Source organism: Archocentrus centrarchus, chromosome 22, assembly GCF_007364275.1.
Source record: "Archocentrus centrarchus isolate MPI-CPG fArcCen1 chromosome 22, fArcCen1, whole genome shotgun sequence".
Classification (NCBI taxonomy): Eukaryota; Metazoa; Chordata; class Actinopteri; order Cichliformes; family Cichlidae; genus Archocentrus; species Archocentrus centrarchus.
The window spans coordinates 2,454,625-2,471,575 of NC_044367.1; the positions used below are offsets into that span (position 1 = coordinate 2,454,625).

The following is a 16,951-nucleotide window of genomic DNA, read 5'->3' on the forward strand; positions in this document are numbered from 1 at the left end:
ACTATTTACAATATATTATATATTATCCTACAATGTGTAGGATAATATATAATATATTGTAAATATATTATATATTATCCTACAATGTGTAGGTTATTGTGGTTTTGTTGGGAGCAGTGATGGTTATATATTAATCTTCTAATATAATTCCCTGCAACAAAGCAAAGACATTTAAACATTTATATGTTGTGACAGAACAACATATATCACACAAAACATCACACGGGACCACAATGCATTATATTCTATTTCTCTATGCTAAAACTAGGCGCAATTCTGATATAAAATCCCAAAAGAAATGGAAACAATGAGAGCCTGAATTTGTTGTTTTTCCTGTTTAATGTCTAAAAGGTCTCTCTGGTGTTGTAAGTTGGTTATCATGGCTGGAAAGGATGCAGCATAAAATAGTCTTTGAACTGGGCATCACCTCTCTAGTGGCTGAACAGCCAATTTGGAGCAAACATTTAGTAGCCCGAGGATTCACTTTCTCAGCTCAACACAAAGAGCTGACCAACATTGTGCAGAAAAAGAGGAATGGAAATTTGTTGCTGTCCCACAAGGACCTCACAATGTCTACAACTGAATTCATTGCTCAGTCTTACCACAAACCTTCAGTTCTTCCAACTTCAACCTTTCCCTTTTACCTCTCCCCCAATCTGTAGTGGCCTTCCAAAAAGAAAAGACTTCTAAAAACAAAATAAGTCACCACCATTCCCTACATTTCTTCTGTTTGGCCGCCTACAAAAAAGGGTAGTTGACAAACACTGTCTGGCTTTTCTGGGGATTTTCACTGAATCACACAGTCCTCATCATCGTCAACAGACTGAGTTTGCTCAGCTGCCTCGTACTTTCCATGTAAGAACAAAAACATTCACCTTTAAAATGTGGTTGAGAGAAAACAGGTAAAATACTTGAGTCTACCACTGCGGTTCAAATGTTTGATTTCTACCTTAAAGCGCTAAATGATGTCAGTTTGGTTACATATTCTTTTCCCATGCAGTATCTGGAATTTGTATTCACATTAAAAAAAAAAAAAAACATATTCATTATTATATCTAGTTGAAACTTTTAGAAGTCTCTGTTTTTCATATCTTTTCAAATTCTGATCTTGTAATCTAACTTCAGCGTAATAATAATTTGATTCATAGCACCAAAGTTCAGTCTAAAATCAATTTATTATTATCTTGCAAAAAAATAGATGTCTTGACAAAAAGTATGATCATCATTTTAGAGGGGTAAAGTTATTTCTCACTGAAATAATAGATTTTCTTTTTTTCTGCATGCTTTCTGCATCAAAGCTGTACATTCCCACACGTACTTTCACTTCTAAGAAGACAAAGAAAAATGCCCAAGTTGCAGATGCATGTTTATTCTGAAACAGCTGTGGAATAATATTGACTTTCTTCGGGATGGATTAGTCACTGAGGAATCTGAGAGGAGCATTAGTATTCTGCATCATGGCCAGAGTATCTTGGATCTCCTCTAAATTTCACCATGTTTTGCTGAATCAATGATAGTGAGAAAAACAGCCCTCATAGCATATTTGGAGGGCCAATTGTTGTCCAAGGAGGCCTTAATTTGAACTAAAGTTATGCTAACATGTCTGTGTTTTTCTACTGCTATGCATGAGGACATTTATGCAAGCATGTTTGTTCTTTGACTCTGACGTGCGTGCACATTTATGGAAGAATATTGCTTTTTGGCAGCACTAGTAGGGAGGCGAGAGGGCATTATTAGCAGCTGTGAAAAAAAGAGACAACAGAGCAGAAAAAAACCCAGCAGACACCGTGAGTCATCTTGGTTAAAAAGTGTTCAGGGAGGCGCAGTTAGCTAATAGGGAGCTACAGTACAATAACAAAAGCATTGTCCCTTGGTAGCACTGTCAAAGATTTACCAAACAATCCAAGAGGCTGTTATCCTTAATAAGATTCATGATGGGGTCTTATAGCAAGTCACTCAGCTGTACCGCAACTGATGAAGTGAAAGATATTTTTTCTAGTCAAATCAGAAACATAAAAAAAAAACTATAAGCAGCATCAGCTCAAACAGAGAAAACAAACTTCAGTCATCAGTTACATCACGTACAGGGCCAGATCTTAAAGTCAGTCACAGTTGGAGCATTTAGCAAAGAGTTGAAAGCTTGCTTTATACTGAATTAAAGATTCGACTGAAGCCATTTTTTTTCCTATGCTAATCTATCTTGGGAGTAGTCTTTTTAAACAGTAAAGAAAGTTTCTATCGGCACCTCTTGTAAAGTTTAATAAGAGAACTCAGTTTCATACACAATGTCTTATTAATCTGCCGCAAGTGTGGCAGCAATAATTGTAATTGGTTTATAGTATCACTGTTTTGGAACAGCAGCAGCGCTGACAACAACTTACAACAACCATTGTTAAGGTTTTTGTAGCTAGCCGTGTGTGGCAACTGAGGCATCACTGTTTTGATGGTTACTGTGTCTTAATTCAGACACATACTTACTAGAGCTTGAATTTCCACAGGGCAGAGCTGTCTGAAACTGAACACAGTGCAGTTATTGTAAATAATGAAAATAGCTAGCAAGCATTGGCATTGTTATTAATATTTCTGCTTCCTAAAAGGTGAAAATTGGTTGGGTGAGAAGGGTAGAGTGTTTTATACTGAACTTTTTGACAGTTATAACATCTGAGTACTCACTTTACACTAAATGTGGCCACACTTGGGAATGTACTCACTGTGAATTACTCACTTCCATCCTGATTTTCCATAGCTGGCCATATTATTTGTCAGATAATTGCATTTAAAAATGCTCCAAAAGGCACCGGCACGGTGAGCCAGTTAGCTGGTGAAGCCTACCAGAACCTGTTTTGTCCATCCAATTTAAAAGATGTTCAATTTCAGGAACATGAATTTGAATATCCCCACATTTGATACCCTGAAGCCATTATTCTCGGCATGATAATTCAAACAATGGATCTAATACTGTAAAAAAATAAAATAAATAAATAACCTGAAAAAAATTAAAAGATGGGAAAACCTCAGAGCACAGTTAAATTAACTGGGCTGTGAGTAGTGCTTTAGAAGCAATCTTTAAAAGAAATACTTGAATTCTTTCATTAGGAAATCCAGATACTGGTACATGCAAACATGTTTTGAATATTACATCATGTTATTTTTTCGGCTGTTCTTCACACCATTTAGTCACAATCATCCTTTTCATGAACTCTTTGTGGTGATGGACGTCAGTTATCAAAAAGCATTTCTGAGCTGCCTTTATGTGACATAAGAGAACGCAGCTCATAGATTTTTAAATGTCTTTCATTGGCAGTGATTCATTCTTCGCACTGTGAATCAACATGAGATGTACTTGTTATGGTTGTTTGCAATTCGCGGCCCGCCGTGCCGCCATTCAACATGATCGTGTTTCCGTTTTTGCTAATGTGAACACTTCCATGCTTTCCCTGGCAAAAACATTGTTAATTCTCCGTTTCTGTTTTTGTTTTCAGCACTAAGAATGAAGCCAAATTGGCCTGACATCACAGGAATGACAAGCGAATTTTTTTTTTATGTTTGTTTGCATTCTTTCTTCTTTTTTTTAAACATTGATTTTTCTAAAATGTTTCTCTAATTTCAGAATCTTCCCCTTGAACTGTGCCAGGTGCGCTTTTGCACACGTGAGGGATGAGAGGAAGAACACAAACAGAGAGGCAGGAAGATAAGAGCGAGATATGTGGAAAGCATGGCATGAGAGAGGGAATCAGAGACAAACAGGAAAAGAAACAAAAAAGAGAGATGGGGGGGGTGCTCAAACAGTTTATTTACTTCGGTGGGATAAACAGGGAAGGATATAGGATGGAACGAATTTGAATGACAAGGCAACTGATTTCTCCTAATTGGTTTTGACTGACTGTCTTTGAACTGCCGGTGCGCTGCGGCTCTGTTTCCAGGCAAACAGTTATCTCTCGCAATCTGGAGTGCTGCTTAATTTCTCAGACAAATATCAAACCTCTCTCCACACTGGATTAGTTGCAGTTTAATAAGATTCGCACTGCCACTGCTCACAGAAGTCCCCCCCCCACCCATCCACCCACCCACCTCCAAACCCCATACTGGAAGCCAATGGGAAGGGAAAACTCTGCTTTAAGGTTCTTCTCTGCTCCACCTTCTGTCCCAGAACACCCACACACGCCACCCACATATCTATTCACACCTGCAGTTCAAACATACTTGCGTGCGAGAAGCAAAAGAAACGAGTCCAAATGTGTTTAAATATTGTTTCTCCTAACCTGCGTGAGGAAAACGACCACAGGGATGAGGTAATGTTGTACATTTCCAATGCAAATCTGCATTTTTGAGAGTTTTCTTAGAACGAGTGAAACATCTTGACACTTTTTTCTAGATACCATCTTTTGATCCAAGAAAACTCTCGAGTCGAGCTAATTTGCATCAGAAACGAATGACATTATCTCACCCTGCTGGTTTTTTTGTTGTGTTTTTTTTTAACCCCTCCCCGTGCGTGACATAAAATGAATCAGATTTTAAGGTTCTACAGTGAAAGAACTGATTTGTTGAAGGTCTTTTTTTTTTTGTAGTTGTTGTTCGGCACAATAAGTTCTGCCTGTCAAGACCTCAGCAAAAATGAGCTCTTCACTTGAGTGGCAGATGCTTTCTCTCAGTAGCATCCACAAACATCCAAAACCCATAGCAACAAGCTTCTTGCCGCTCTGCCTGTCTCGGTTTTTATTGACAGGCTGCGGCTGGATTAGCTGATTCCTTGGAACGGCTGAGATGCATCCAGCTGGGCACATGGCAGTTAACCTGTTTTCTCCACACGTATAGAAGGCTTCAGCCGAGGATGCTGTAACCTTTTGTTTTATCTGATCAACTCTTGAGTTCCATCCAGGGAGAGTGACAGTTTGAGTTAATCACGGATGGAGAATTTTGACAGTTTTGTGAGTTGGTGAAAAACTTGCAGAGTTCTGCTTTTATTTGAGGTACTGCTTTCCATCTGAATTACTCCATTAAGCTGAGATGGAATAAAGTTTTATTAAGATGTAATTACTTTTAATTACTGGCTTGTGTATTATCATTATTTTCTGTGTCTCATTTAGGCCATGTATATGCAAACTTAATTTTGTGGCCGCAACATTCCCTCAAATTCAAATGTTCTAGATGCATCTAGTTATTTTAGATAGATGTCAAATACAGTCTGACATATTTGCAGTGAAACTTTGGGATGTCCGTTAGAGTTTAAAATAAAGTTCTGTGGAGGGAAGCAGAGTGGTTGGAGCACACACTGAAAGGCCGAGCAGGATCGTTTAATTCTTGAACTAAATGCTTCTTTCTTTCCTCATATGTCCCTTTCTCTCTGCAGCTCTCAAATAGAGGCAAAAAATGTCCAAAAAAGATCTTTTTTTTTAAAAAATAAATCTGGGTTTTTTTTTGTTTTTTTGCAGAAAGTGTTGGTGCACAGTAATGATACCTGGTTAACAGTCCAGCCTTTGAGGCGGTCATATTACTTTGGTCCAAACTGAAATCTGAATCTCAGCTACTTTTGGAGGGATCATTTTGAAAAATTGTTGCAGAAGTCTTTGGCACCCACAAAATAAGACTAATGTCATTTTCCTCTAGAGCCACCGCGATGTTGCGTCAAATAAAACTGTTTGATGGATTGCCAAAGAATTCGGTGCCAACATTTCTGCCCTCTTCTGTTTTCTCGCGCCACCATCCGATTTAAATTTCAGCTCTTGCAGTACCTGCTAAACTCATGACATTCAGCAGTCACCATGACAATAATTTACATAATATGGTGAAGATGTTTAACATTACACCCCCTCATTCCTCAGCAAGGTGCTTTTACTGTACATTTCAAAACATGAATGCTTAAGTTGTCTTTAAAAAAAAAAAAAAAAGCAGGTTGTTACTCGTTCTTTGGTACAACTTGGTACAGCTGTACACTCTTATTCCTCTCACTTATGGCTGTATCTGTTCTTACTCTAATAATAAGATGTCTCATTGCACTATATATTTCTAATAGTGAGCAAAATATTATCCTTAGGGGAATAAACCTTGCATGTTATTAGTGCCACATGAAATAAAAGAGCAGACAGTAAAAATGTTGTCTCCCCACAACTAATACAGCTCCTCTCTGAGCCAATCTGTAACAAGTATGACACTTTGTTTTGACTGGAGCTGAAACACTTCAGTGTAATTTTGAACATGTCAAAATGTATTGGTGAGATACAGCACCCCCTCCAAGTTTCATCAAAACCTACTCAGTGGCACCAGATGTATTTCATGTGACATCTGTATGAATTCATGAATAATATAGCACACCCCTGGGGTTTATGAATGTAATTTTAAAATGCTTGAATACAGTGGTGAGAAGCATCACTGGCCACATTTGATCGCTACTGACAAGGGATGTGAAAATGTAATCCAATTATTAAATTCGGCTCAAATGCATTGTTTTAAGAATGAACCAGTGAGTCGTAAATCATTTATTTAGCAGTTTGTTTTGATTCGGAGCAGCCCGTCAGCTGCACACATCAAAGTCGGCTTTCTCATTGTGAGGGGCGTATGAAAAGTTATAATTCCTGCTGTACCTCTGGAGACCTTTAACTAAACTAGGCTACTAGACAAATTTGCCCTGAAATTTTTTGATTAACCCTCATGATAATGTACTGACAAGTTTCACGTTATAGGACGAAGGCACTATGAATTTGTGACTAACACAGGGGGGTGCAGAAGTGGACTTTTATCAGGGGTCCACAGTTTACTGGAGCTTGACTCATGTTAGGGGCTGAAGGTCATTTTCTGTTGTGAGTGCACACTGAGTTACCTTTTAATTTGAAAGTAATACATTCACAGCGAGTACCGAAAACAAGCCAATGAGCTAAATAACTGAATACAGGCAAACACAGGGGTCGTTAGTTACACCTGTGAAAATGTGGGAAGGAAAAATACACTCTATTGCCAAAAGTATTCTCTCACCCATCAAAATCATTGAATTCAGGTGTTCCAGTCACTTCCATGGCCACAGGTGTATAAACTAAACACCTAGGCATGCAGACTGCTTCTACAAACATTAGTGAAAGAATGGGTCGCTCTCAGGAGCTCAGTGAGTTCCAGCGTGGTACCCTGATAGGATGATACCTGTGCAACAAGTCCAGCCATGAAATTTCCTCATTACTAAATATTCCACAGTCAGTCGTTAGTAGGATTATAACAAATGATTGGGAATGACAGCAACTCAGCCATGAAGTGGAAGGCCACAGTAGGTTCCCAAGTCAAGAGTGCTGCAGCCCAATAAAAACCAGGAAAACAAACAGAAAAATCCCATGCTGCCTCCCACTAGTGCACAAAATGAGGATGATGGAGGAGTGAGTTTGGTGTGGGGTAACTTGACTGGTCTGCACAGAGTCCTGACCTCAACCTGATAGAACACCTTTGGGATTGATTAGAGCGGAGACTGTGAGCCAGGCCTTATCGTCCAACATCAGTGTCTGACCTCACAAATGTGCTTCTGGAAGAATGGTCAAAAATTCCCATAAACACTCCTAAACCTGTGCAAAGCCTTCCCAGAAGAGTTGAAGCTGTTATAGCTGGAAAGAGTGGGCCAGCATTATATTAAAGCCTATGGATTAAAAATTAGATGTCACTCAAGTTCATATGTGTGTGAGGACAGATGAGTGAATACTTTTGGCAGTATAGTGTATGTGGGGGTGACCTTTAGTCTCACACAACCTCTGTTGACTATGTAAGTGCTGGTACATGAGGGACAGAGACAGGCATAAATAGATAGTAGCCTGCTAACCTCAAACAAACTCAAAGTCTTTTGACTGTTGTTCCCACCTTCAATACAACCTCAGATCAGCCAAGCTAACATTTAGCATTGTTATTAATACATGAAAAGAATAACAAAGAGAAAACTCGTCTACAGAACAGTCTCCATAGACTCCATCGTGACTCTAACCTGTCCTCTCCCTTGTCTCACAGGAGTCCCACGTATGGCCCTCTCTGTGGGCGGGAGGGACTGTCTGCGTGCTGGAGACACCTGTTCCAGCGACGACACCTGCAGCCCACGACTGCGCACCCTCAGGCAGTGTGTGGCAGGGGATGGCAGTGTGAAACTGGGGCCTGGGGCGCGAAACCAGTGTGAGAACGCCATGACGGCACTTCTGTCCACCCCTCTGCATGGCTGCCAATGTAAACGAGGCATGAAGAAGGAGAAGAACTGCCTGAGTATCTACTGGAGTCTGCATCAGTCTGTGCTGCACGGTAAGATTTGCATTAGTCAAATGAAAATGATGGTTGTATTCCCAAGAGGTGGACAGAAGAAGGGTTCAAGCTAGCATGAACAGTTGTTCCTCCCCAACAAATATTCACTGATTACACTTCGGCAGTTATAATAAATATTTTTCTTTTTTTAATCTGCATGTACTTTATATTTCAGCATGTACCTCATAATGCTTCATAATGAGAAACATCAACAATGTTCTGTGCAGCATATAAAGATAGAGTATATGAACCTCTTTTACAGTACTTGTTAACCATCTTTACCAACTACTTAATTAGGTACACCTTGCTAGTAACAGGCTGGACCGCCTGCCTTCAGACCTGCTTTCATTCTTTGTGTTATAGACTGAACGGGTGCAGTTTTTATGACATTTTGTTACATTATATATATAAATATATATATATATATATATATATATATATATATATATATATATATATATATATATATATATATATATATATATATATATATCGTGTTTTTATATATTTGATCCGGCACACTGGACTTCTCTGAGAAGTCAGAAGTTAATCAAGCTTGACGTTCAACCACTTCAACCTCAGAACTCATTTTTCTGTTCAGTAAATAACTATAATTTGGCAACTTAATAAAAAATAGTAAAGTCCTTTACTATTTTTTTTCCTGTCTTTTTGATAAAACAGTAAATTTGAAATGTCACGGATAACAATAATTATATTTTAGCATTAAAAATATCATTTCAGTTAAAGAGCTTGTGTGTATTAGAGGATTAAACATCACAGAAACATAAAAAGTTATTTTGGTAATTACCTCTGCCAAGGAGGCCATGTTTCTGGTAGCGACTGCATGCATGCGTATCATCATTCTGTCTGTAAACACAATAGCTCAAAAGTTTTTGTATGAATTCTGATCAGACGTGTAGAGTGGGACCATTAAAATTTGTCTTACATCCACCGAGGTCTTCAAGGTCAACTTCATGATTTATTGATCGAAAATCAACCAAAATCCTCATAATTTAAAAAACTATCATTCTTATATTATAAACTCAAGTTATTCATGTCCAGTTATTTACAAATCAGTGCCTATTATCCATCACCTGCTCCTGCATATTGTTTGTGTAAATGTCTGTCATGCTGCCCTGAAGTAAATACTGCCCAGAGAGTGAGCTGCCTCTCACAGGTCTGTTAATTTAGAGCAGCTGTGACATTTATCTTACACTGGGTGGTGGTCTAATAAATTTGTTAAGCATTTATTTGTATGATTTTCTGTCTATATTTAAGCTAACTTCAATAGCTAACTTCTAATGGTCTTTGGTAATTTAACCAAATGTGACGTGTTTGCATCTTTTGCAGCTTTTATAAAGCTTTTATGAGCAACACGATCCATCAACAGTGTTACATGCTAGCATTTAAGATTCTGCAAAAACAAAATCTATCGTTTAAAAAGAAGAAAATACATTTAGCATCCCTCCTTCTTCTGTATTGGCAGGACTGAGCCTGGTGGAGAGCTACCCCTATGAACCAGAGGAGAGGGGCACAGACTATGTTCGTCTGGCCTCCATCGCTGCAGGTAAATCAGATGAGCAAGAGCTTTTCTTCAGTTACTACCTGGCTGGAGGAAAAAGTCATTTGACAGTTAAGCATCTATTTTATACAAAAAAAAAAACTAAGTGGGTTAGATGAAATTACATGTCAAAGTAATAACAGATCAAGTTGTGATTCTGCGTCATTTTGACAGAGCAAATATGCAGGTGGTTTTGCGTTTGATGAGTAACCGTCTCACTTTGCTTCTGTCTTGCCTCCGAGCCTGTGGGCAAGCTGCGGGGTTGGTATGTGCTGCTGTTAGCCCCCAAGGCACAGATTAATTACCTATTTACTTAATGCAGCTGGAAGCAGCAAAGCTGCGGTGGGTAAAGAGCTGAAAGCCGGAGTGTGAAGTAAAGACAGAAACAGGAAGAAAAGAGGTTGCGTGGAGAAAGAGACAGAGGAGGTGAGAAAAAGAAAATGGAAGAGAGGCAGAGCTGTTGACTCAAAAAACACTTCTTTTTTTGGGGGGGGGGGGGGCGACACAGGCTGCCCAAAAAATGACAAGCTGCCTTTTTCCCGCTGGAGATGACATGAAGTTAAGTGTCTTCTCTGACAACAGTTCTACTCTTTAAAGCGGAGCCACAGAGTCTGTGAATCTTAAGTAATGACTGAAATGAAGTGATTTGTACAGAAGGCATTCGTGCATACAGTGGAGTATAATGATGCTTGTCGTGATACACTATCAGGAGGAAACAACTTCATGCAGTTTTTCCAGCGTAACTCCACCAGGTCGCAGAGAAAAGGAACAAAATTGTCCTGAAACGAGAAGAAACAAAAGGAAAATTGGTGTGTTTAAAAAAAAAATACCTCCACAAAATGTTCAAAACAGCAAACAGAATATAAATATTACAATTTTTAATAACATTTTGTACTATTTGGATAGCAGGTATTTAAGCTTTAGCCATGTAAAGGTGAGGCGAGGTGAGGTGAGGAGTGGAAGCACTCTGTGCCACACAAGGTTTCCTCTTCCCACACCAAATAAGGTTCATTGTATTTATTATGGGATTTGAAGGTAGTTTTACATTTTGGCAGCCCGATGAAGGATCAGTGTCAAATACCAATTTCATGATTTCAAACCTGAACTAATGCAAGATGGCATTGGTAAACTGTACATGCTCTTTTTTGTGGATGGGGAAGGCATTTAATGGTGGTACGAGGGCAGTTCAGGAGATAGTTTGCATAACAGCCTTGAAGGTAAATTCAGGTTATGTAACCGGTTACCATCCGACTCAACACAGACATGTAGAGCACTGCTCTTCTTGTAAATGCGGCTTCACAGTACAGACCATAGAGCATATAAGCTGGTTTAAGCTTGGACCTGATTTCCACCTATTCCATCCTCTTTTTTTTTAACTGATTATAATAACACTCTACTCTACTAAGTAATTACTGGCTGCCATGAATGCAGTTGCATGTATAAAATAAATAAGTATCAAATCTATACCGTAACCAGACATGTACTCCCCCATAGCAGAGCTGCTCTACACAGCTTCTTTCATTTTCATGGATCTTCCCACAACATCTCAGGCAGCTTTTTAGAAAACCCACTGAGGATCTCAGCAGTGCATTGTAGTGGTGATATCAGCTCAGCAGCATTCATGGCTCCCAGAAATGCAACGTGCATGCTGCACTATTCACCTTCATCTCCTTAACCAATTCAATTTCTATGGGCTTGTTGTGCACAATTAAGTGAGATCACAGATTAGGCAAATGGGATAAGCCACACTCACCTGTTTGCGGGTAACTGTATTTGTGTCTGACTGTGAGGAAATGCACACAAAGACCAAACGGTTTGGGGTTTGTGGTCGTCACGTTTCAACACGCATGATCACCTGTTTTATGTGCCGCTTATTAAAACGACACCGCTCATTCTGGGCTGCTGGGAATTACAACAGCACCAGACCCGCACTGTATCTGCCATCTCGTAAATTTAACTCCAGTACCTCCGCAAGAGGTCATAGTTGACATCCGTGCCATGCATCCTGACAAGTCAACTGCCAAAACAACAAAGACGTGATTAATGGATGTTTTTCCACCCTTACAGCATCTCTCCCTCAGAGAGAGTAATGACCCCTTTTTAAAGATGCAAGTCAGAGTCACAGCTCATCATATTTAGTGGAGTATTCAAATAACAGAGCAGTTCACCCTTTAACAATTAATCAGTTAACTAACGTCAACTCGGCGTCACCGTGAAAAGGCTTCTGTTCAAACACGGCAGATGTAGCACAACAAGAAAAGACCTTTTTAACGCATTATTGCCCTGAGCGTTTTTTTTTTTTTTCCTGACAATGACGCTTCTCTTTGTGGACCTTTGTCATGAGGCTAATACCATCTGTATGTGTATTCTTATTTCTCTGATACAGCAAGTTTGTTACAAGCTTTGTAAAGCACTAAATCAATTTTTTTTTAGCTACAGAAGGAAATGAACATTGTCATACTGTTCAAAATTTCAGGGTAGTTTGTATAAAAGGCCTCTGTTTCTGCAGAAAAAAAAAATAAAATATATATATATATATATATATATATATATATATATATATATATATATATATATATATATATATAGGCATACACATTATATCGACGCACGATGTCAAAAATGCAGCGGCCGCATCCAGTGTTGCCAAGTCCGCTTATTATCAGCGACTTTGGGCTTGTTTTTTTCTAAAGTCGCTTGCAAATCTCGTGCGTCGCGGGTTGAGGTTTTTTGGGCTTGTTTTTGAACGTGGAGTTGCTTATTTGGGCTTGACTTTCTTTCCGAGTGAAACTCCTTGAATATTTCTCGGCGCCCTATAATAAAGCAAAAGACGAGTGGTAGGTAGTTTGTCCCTTCCAAGCTTCCGTTTCCTGTTTATCGCTCCTGCACAAGTTGACCGGGCGTACACCCAAACAAACACTCATAACAGCCCAGAGTGAGGAGGCAGCGTAAGAATGAGCTCCAGTAAGCGGGGAAAATATAGAAAAAATGTAATAAAGAGTGTGAGAAAGAGAGCGCACTTACAGAATGGATCCGAGCTCCGATGGGAGACAGTGGCACTAAAAGTGGGTCTGCACTATATACAGTGCATAGGGGCGCTGCATAAGAGGGCTGCGCCCAAACGATGTGACGAAATTATTTCTCTAGTCGGCATTTTCTGTATTTAACAGCTGTACATATGAAATGATCAGTAACAGAGGAACAGCTGATTAGGCACCCCTGTGCTCCTTCACCTCCCCACCACCCGCCCCCCCCCCCCCCCCCCCAAAAAAAATGGTGTCCGCATACACCTCTGAAAGGTTGCGGTCCTAAAGGCATTCCCCAGATTTTGCAAGTGTGAAATAAGTGCTCATCATGCTGATTTAGTTCAACATGTTAATACAGAGAAGCACACACACACAAAAAAACTGTGCATCCTTCTCTTCTATGAGGCTAAGGACGATGGGATTTACTGCTCCAAAACACAATAAGACAAAACAAAGAAGTGAGCTATACTACTATAGAGATATACTGTTTAAACTCGGCCTCAGTTTTACACAGTGTTGTGGGTTGCCAGTTGGGCTTCTTTTGGGCTTGTTTTCATAGAGCTGGTTGCTTGTTTCTGTCGCGAAATCTGGCAACACTGGCCGCATCGTTCGAAGGACCCGGCCCACGTCCTTCGCAGCCCAGGAAGACCGCAAAGATTGGAAGTGAGCGGCTAGCCTTCATATCAGCGTCACCTGCCCTCACCTCTGCTTAGCTCATGTGGCCTAGTGAGTGCGATGCACAGCTGTGTAAAAACAGCTGGTTAAACGGAGAAAGAACTTTTGCTCCTTTTTATGGTTTAATTTTAAGTCTTTTATTCAAAATAAGCTGTTAAAACAAGCATAACACATTTCAACATGAAGGAATACAGCTGAGCGAATGATTAATTTCCAACTATAACAAGTGAGACATTAATGTTGAATAAAACTATCCAGTTATGATGCTTAACTTTAATTTCAGGTGTTTGCTTATCACAGGAGCACTTCCACCCTTCATTGGTCTGTGTAGCAGACTGGTGGGAAAATAAACCAAATTTTGAAGTTTAAGCTTATGTATATTGATTCATTCATCAACCAAACTTAAATTAATATTTCTCATGTTAAATATTTAAATGTGATTAAAATGCGATTAATTTCGATTACAATTAATTACAAAGCTCCTAATTAATTAGATTAATTTTTTTAATCGAGTCCCATCCCTAATATATATATATATCCTTTGAATAAATAACAGGCTACTAATACATAGATTGAAGGATTTCACATATGCAGCCACTGGATCCAATTTTTCAACCTGCGCTCCACCCCTCCCCTCTACTTAGTAGTTAAGTTGGGAATAACCTGTGCTTTGTGATGGGTTGTTTGCTTGCTCTCTGAGGCCATTCATATTTTATGTGACAGCTTGGTGCGAGTCAAACTCACAAGGAGACACAACTACAGGCACTTTATAAACTAATGAGCAGCACTATCTGCCAGAGGAGCCGAGCGTCATCATGGCCGTATTGACTGGAAGGTCGCACGGGAAAAAAAAAACCACACACACACACACACACACACACACACATACACATCTACACATAATGATGGATTGGGAAATAATACAACAACAAAAAAGATGCTTATGAAAGGGGTTTCCACTGCCTCCACAGAGGTGGCTCATTACCCAGGAAGTCAGCAGGAGCATGGGCACTGAGGGAGGCAGAGATGGACAAAGTTGAGGAAGAATGGGTGGCAGAGAAGGGAGAGAGAGCTAACCAGAGGAAGGGACGAGACAGATGGAGTGGGGGTGATAGCGGCGCTGCGGGTGGCAGGCGCACAGTGAGGGAGGGAGGAAGGCAGGTGAGTGAGGAATGGCCCCAGATGTAGGGAGGGAGTGTTGAAAAGATGGATAGATGGATGAAGGGAGGAAGCAGCAGTAATTACAGGCCTTGTTGTGCGGTTGGAGAGATGGCGGAGCAGCTTTTTCAGTGCTGCCACTCTGCATTAACCCAGCAGAATGAAATATTCAGCCATTAGGCCTTGGCTGAAACACATCCACTGCCCGCACTCATGCAACATTTAGACACCATTCATGTTCTATTCATTACAGGGAGGCCTATTACATATAATCATCATTTTGGTTTAGTTTGTTCTTCAAGACATGCCTTTTTATTTTTTTTATTTTTTCACTTGTAAATGCAACTCTGCATGCGAGTCTGGAGGTGAGGGCTGTAAGTCAATACTAACTCCAATTAGGCCTTGAGATCATTTGTAAACATTGCTTGGGATTTGATTTTCTGCACACGAGGATGAAAACCTTTCTGCCTCTCACTTGTGTCTTCTTTGCCTTTCAGAGTCTGAAGTGACGACAGTGAACCGCTGCCTGGATGCTGCCAAGGCGTGTAACATAGACGAGACGTGTCAGAAGCTTCGCACCGAGTACGTCTCGTCCTGCATCCAGCCGTCAGCCCGCTCGGGGCCGTGTAACCGAGCAAAGTGCAACAAGGCGCTGAGGAAGTTCTTTGACCGCGTCCCCCCTGACTACACTCACGAACTGCTGTTCTGTCCGTGCACCGACACGGCCTGCGCAGAGCGCCGCAGGCAAACCATCGTGCCGTCCTGCTCCTACGAAGACAAGGAAAAGCTCAACTGCCTCGCTCAGCTGCGGATCTGCAAGGCAGACTATGTGTGCAGGTAGAAATGGAAAAAAAAAAAAAAAATCCTGTCTTACATGCTGCCTGCTGCTAAAAATATTTTACACATAATTTCCAGAGCTGACGTCACTTCTCACACTGAGTTAATCATTTCCAGCAACTGTGGCTTCTGTGGCAGCGGTTTTTTTTTTTTGTTTTATTTTTTCCCCACTGCAAATAACCTGCACGGAAAAAAAAACACTACTGAAAACTTTTTCAGGCATGCCATAGTCACACTTGAAATGGCCAATCCAGTACAGAAACACTGATGGATTTGGAAGGTCCCGCTTCTTTAAAATGATGTTCCAAGACTTGAAACTGATTAAATGTTATCTGACACGCAGAGGCTGAAGGTAAATTCCCACTTAAATGGAGAAACAGGCTTTAAAGACTTCATCAGCTCCTATTGTTAAACTTGTTGGTAAACACCCGCCTGAGGATACTGACACATCCCAGATCTTCTTTGATCTGCCAGCCTTTGAGGAAACTATTTGAGCCTCGCCTTGTCGTATGCTTTTAACACCAGCTGTTTATTTATTCATTTTTACTTTGACTGTCTGCTGGTTTATACTGAAAAATTTAAAGTCAGATTCATTTGAAATGGCTGAGCTTAGAGCGCGGTGGTTAGCATTGCTGCCTCACAGCAAGAAGGTCCTGGGTTCTAATCCAGGACCTTCTTGCTAATCTGGCCGGGGCCTTTCTGTGTGGAGTTTGCAGGTTCTCCCCATGTCTGCGTGGGTTTTCACCAGCTACCCCGACTTCCTGCCACAGTCCAAAGACATGCAGTTAGTCGGGTTAGGTTAATTGGTGTAAATCAGTTTGAATGATTGTCTTCATGTGTTCAGGGGGTACCCAGCCACATGGGATAGGCTCCAGCCTCCCTGCAGCCCTGAATTGGATAAGCAGAAGAAAATGGATGGATGGATGGAGCTTAGAGCTGTTGAATACCGTAACAGTTGCACAATAACTGAGCGAGAACATGAGAGGAATAATGCAGCTGGTAGCTTCTTACATTAAAGTTGCCTTGATTTATTTTTGGCCTCTAGCTGAAAGACAAGCAGCCCAATATGAAGGGATTTGTTACTGTGTTAGCAAACAGTCCCTAAACACTCACATCAAGCAGACGTGGAGCTGCATTGCCATTAATTCCAGCTCAGTCAAACACTCACGTTTGAAATATTTATAACAGAACCAGAATAAAGATACAGTTTGGTATCCAGGCTTGAAGATCAGTGCACCCCAAAAAAAGTATTGCATGTGGAAATCTGAGAGCGTGGCGCGTACAGGTGGATGTTGGGGTGGTGGAGGGGTTGAAACAGCAGGAAGCACTAAATATCAGAAGCACAACTGACATATCTGGGAAGAAATGTGAAATTTTGCAGCCAAATTTGCAGGCTGTGTTCAGAGTATTACACGGAATGGGGTTGAAGAGAACACTC

At 40.4% G+C, this 16,951-nt stretch overlaps 1 protein-coding gene across 1 annotated transcript in view; it reads left to right on the plus strand.

The window, feature by feature from the left end:
* Positions 1-16,951, plus strand: part of gfra4a (GDNF family receptor alpha 4a) — a 144,294-nt gene that overhangs the window by 105,209 nt on the left and 22,134 nt on the right. The window contains exons 2-4 of the mRNA XM_030719048.1: positions 7,975-8,256; positions 9,743-9,823; positions 15,174-15,513. Of these exons, the coding sequence (XP_030574908.1) occupies positions 7,975-8,256; positions 9,743-9,823; positions 15,174-15,513 (703 nt within the window). The remainder of the gene's footprint in view (positions 1-7,974; positions 8,257-9,742; positions 9,824-15,173; positions 15,514-16,951) is intronic.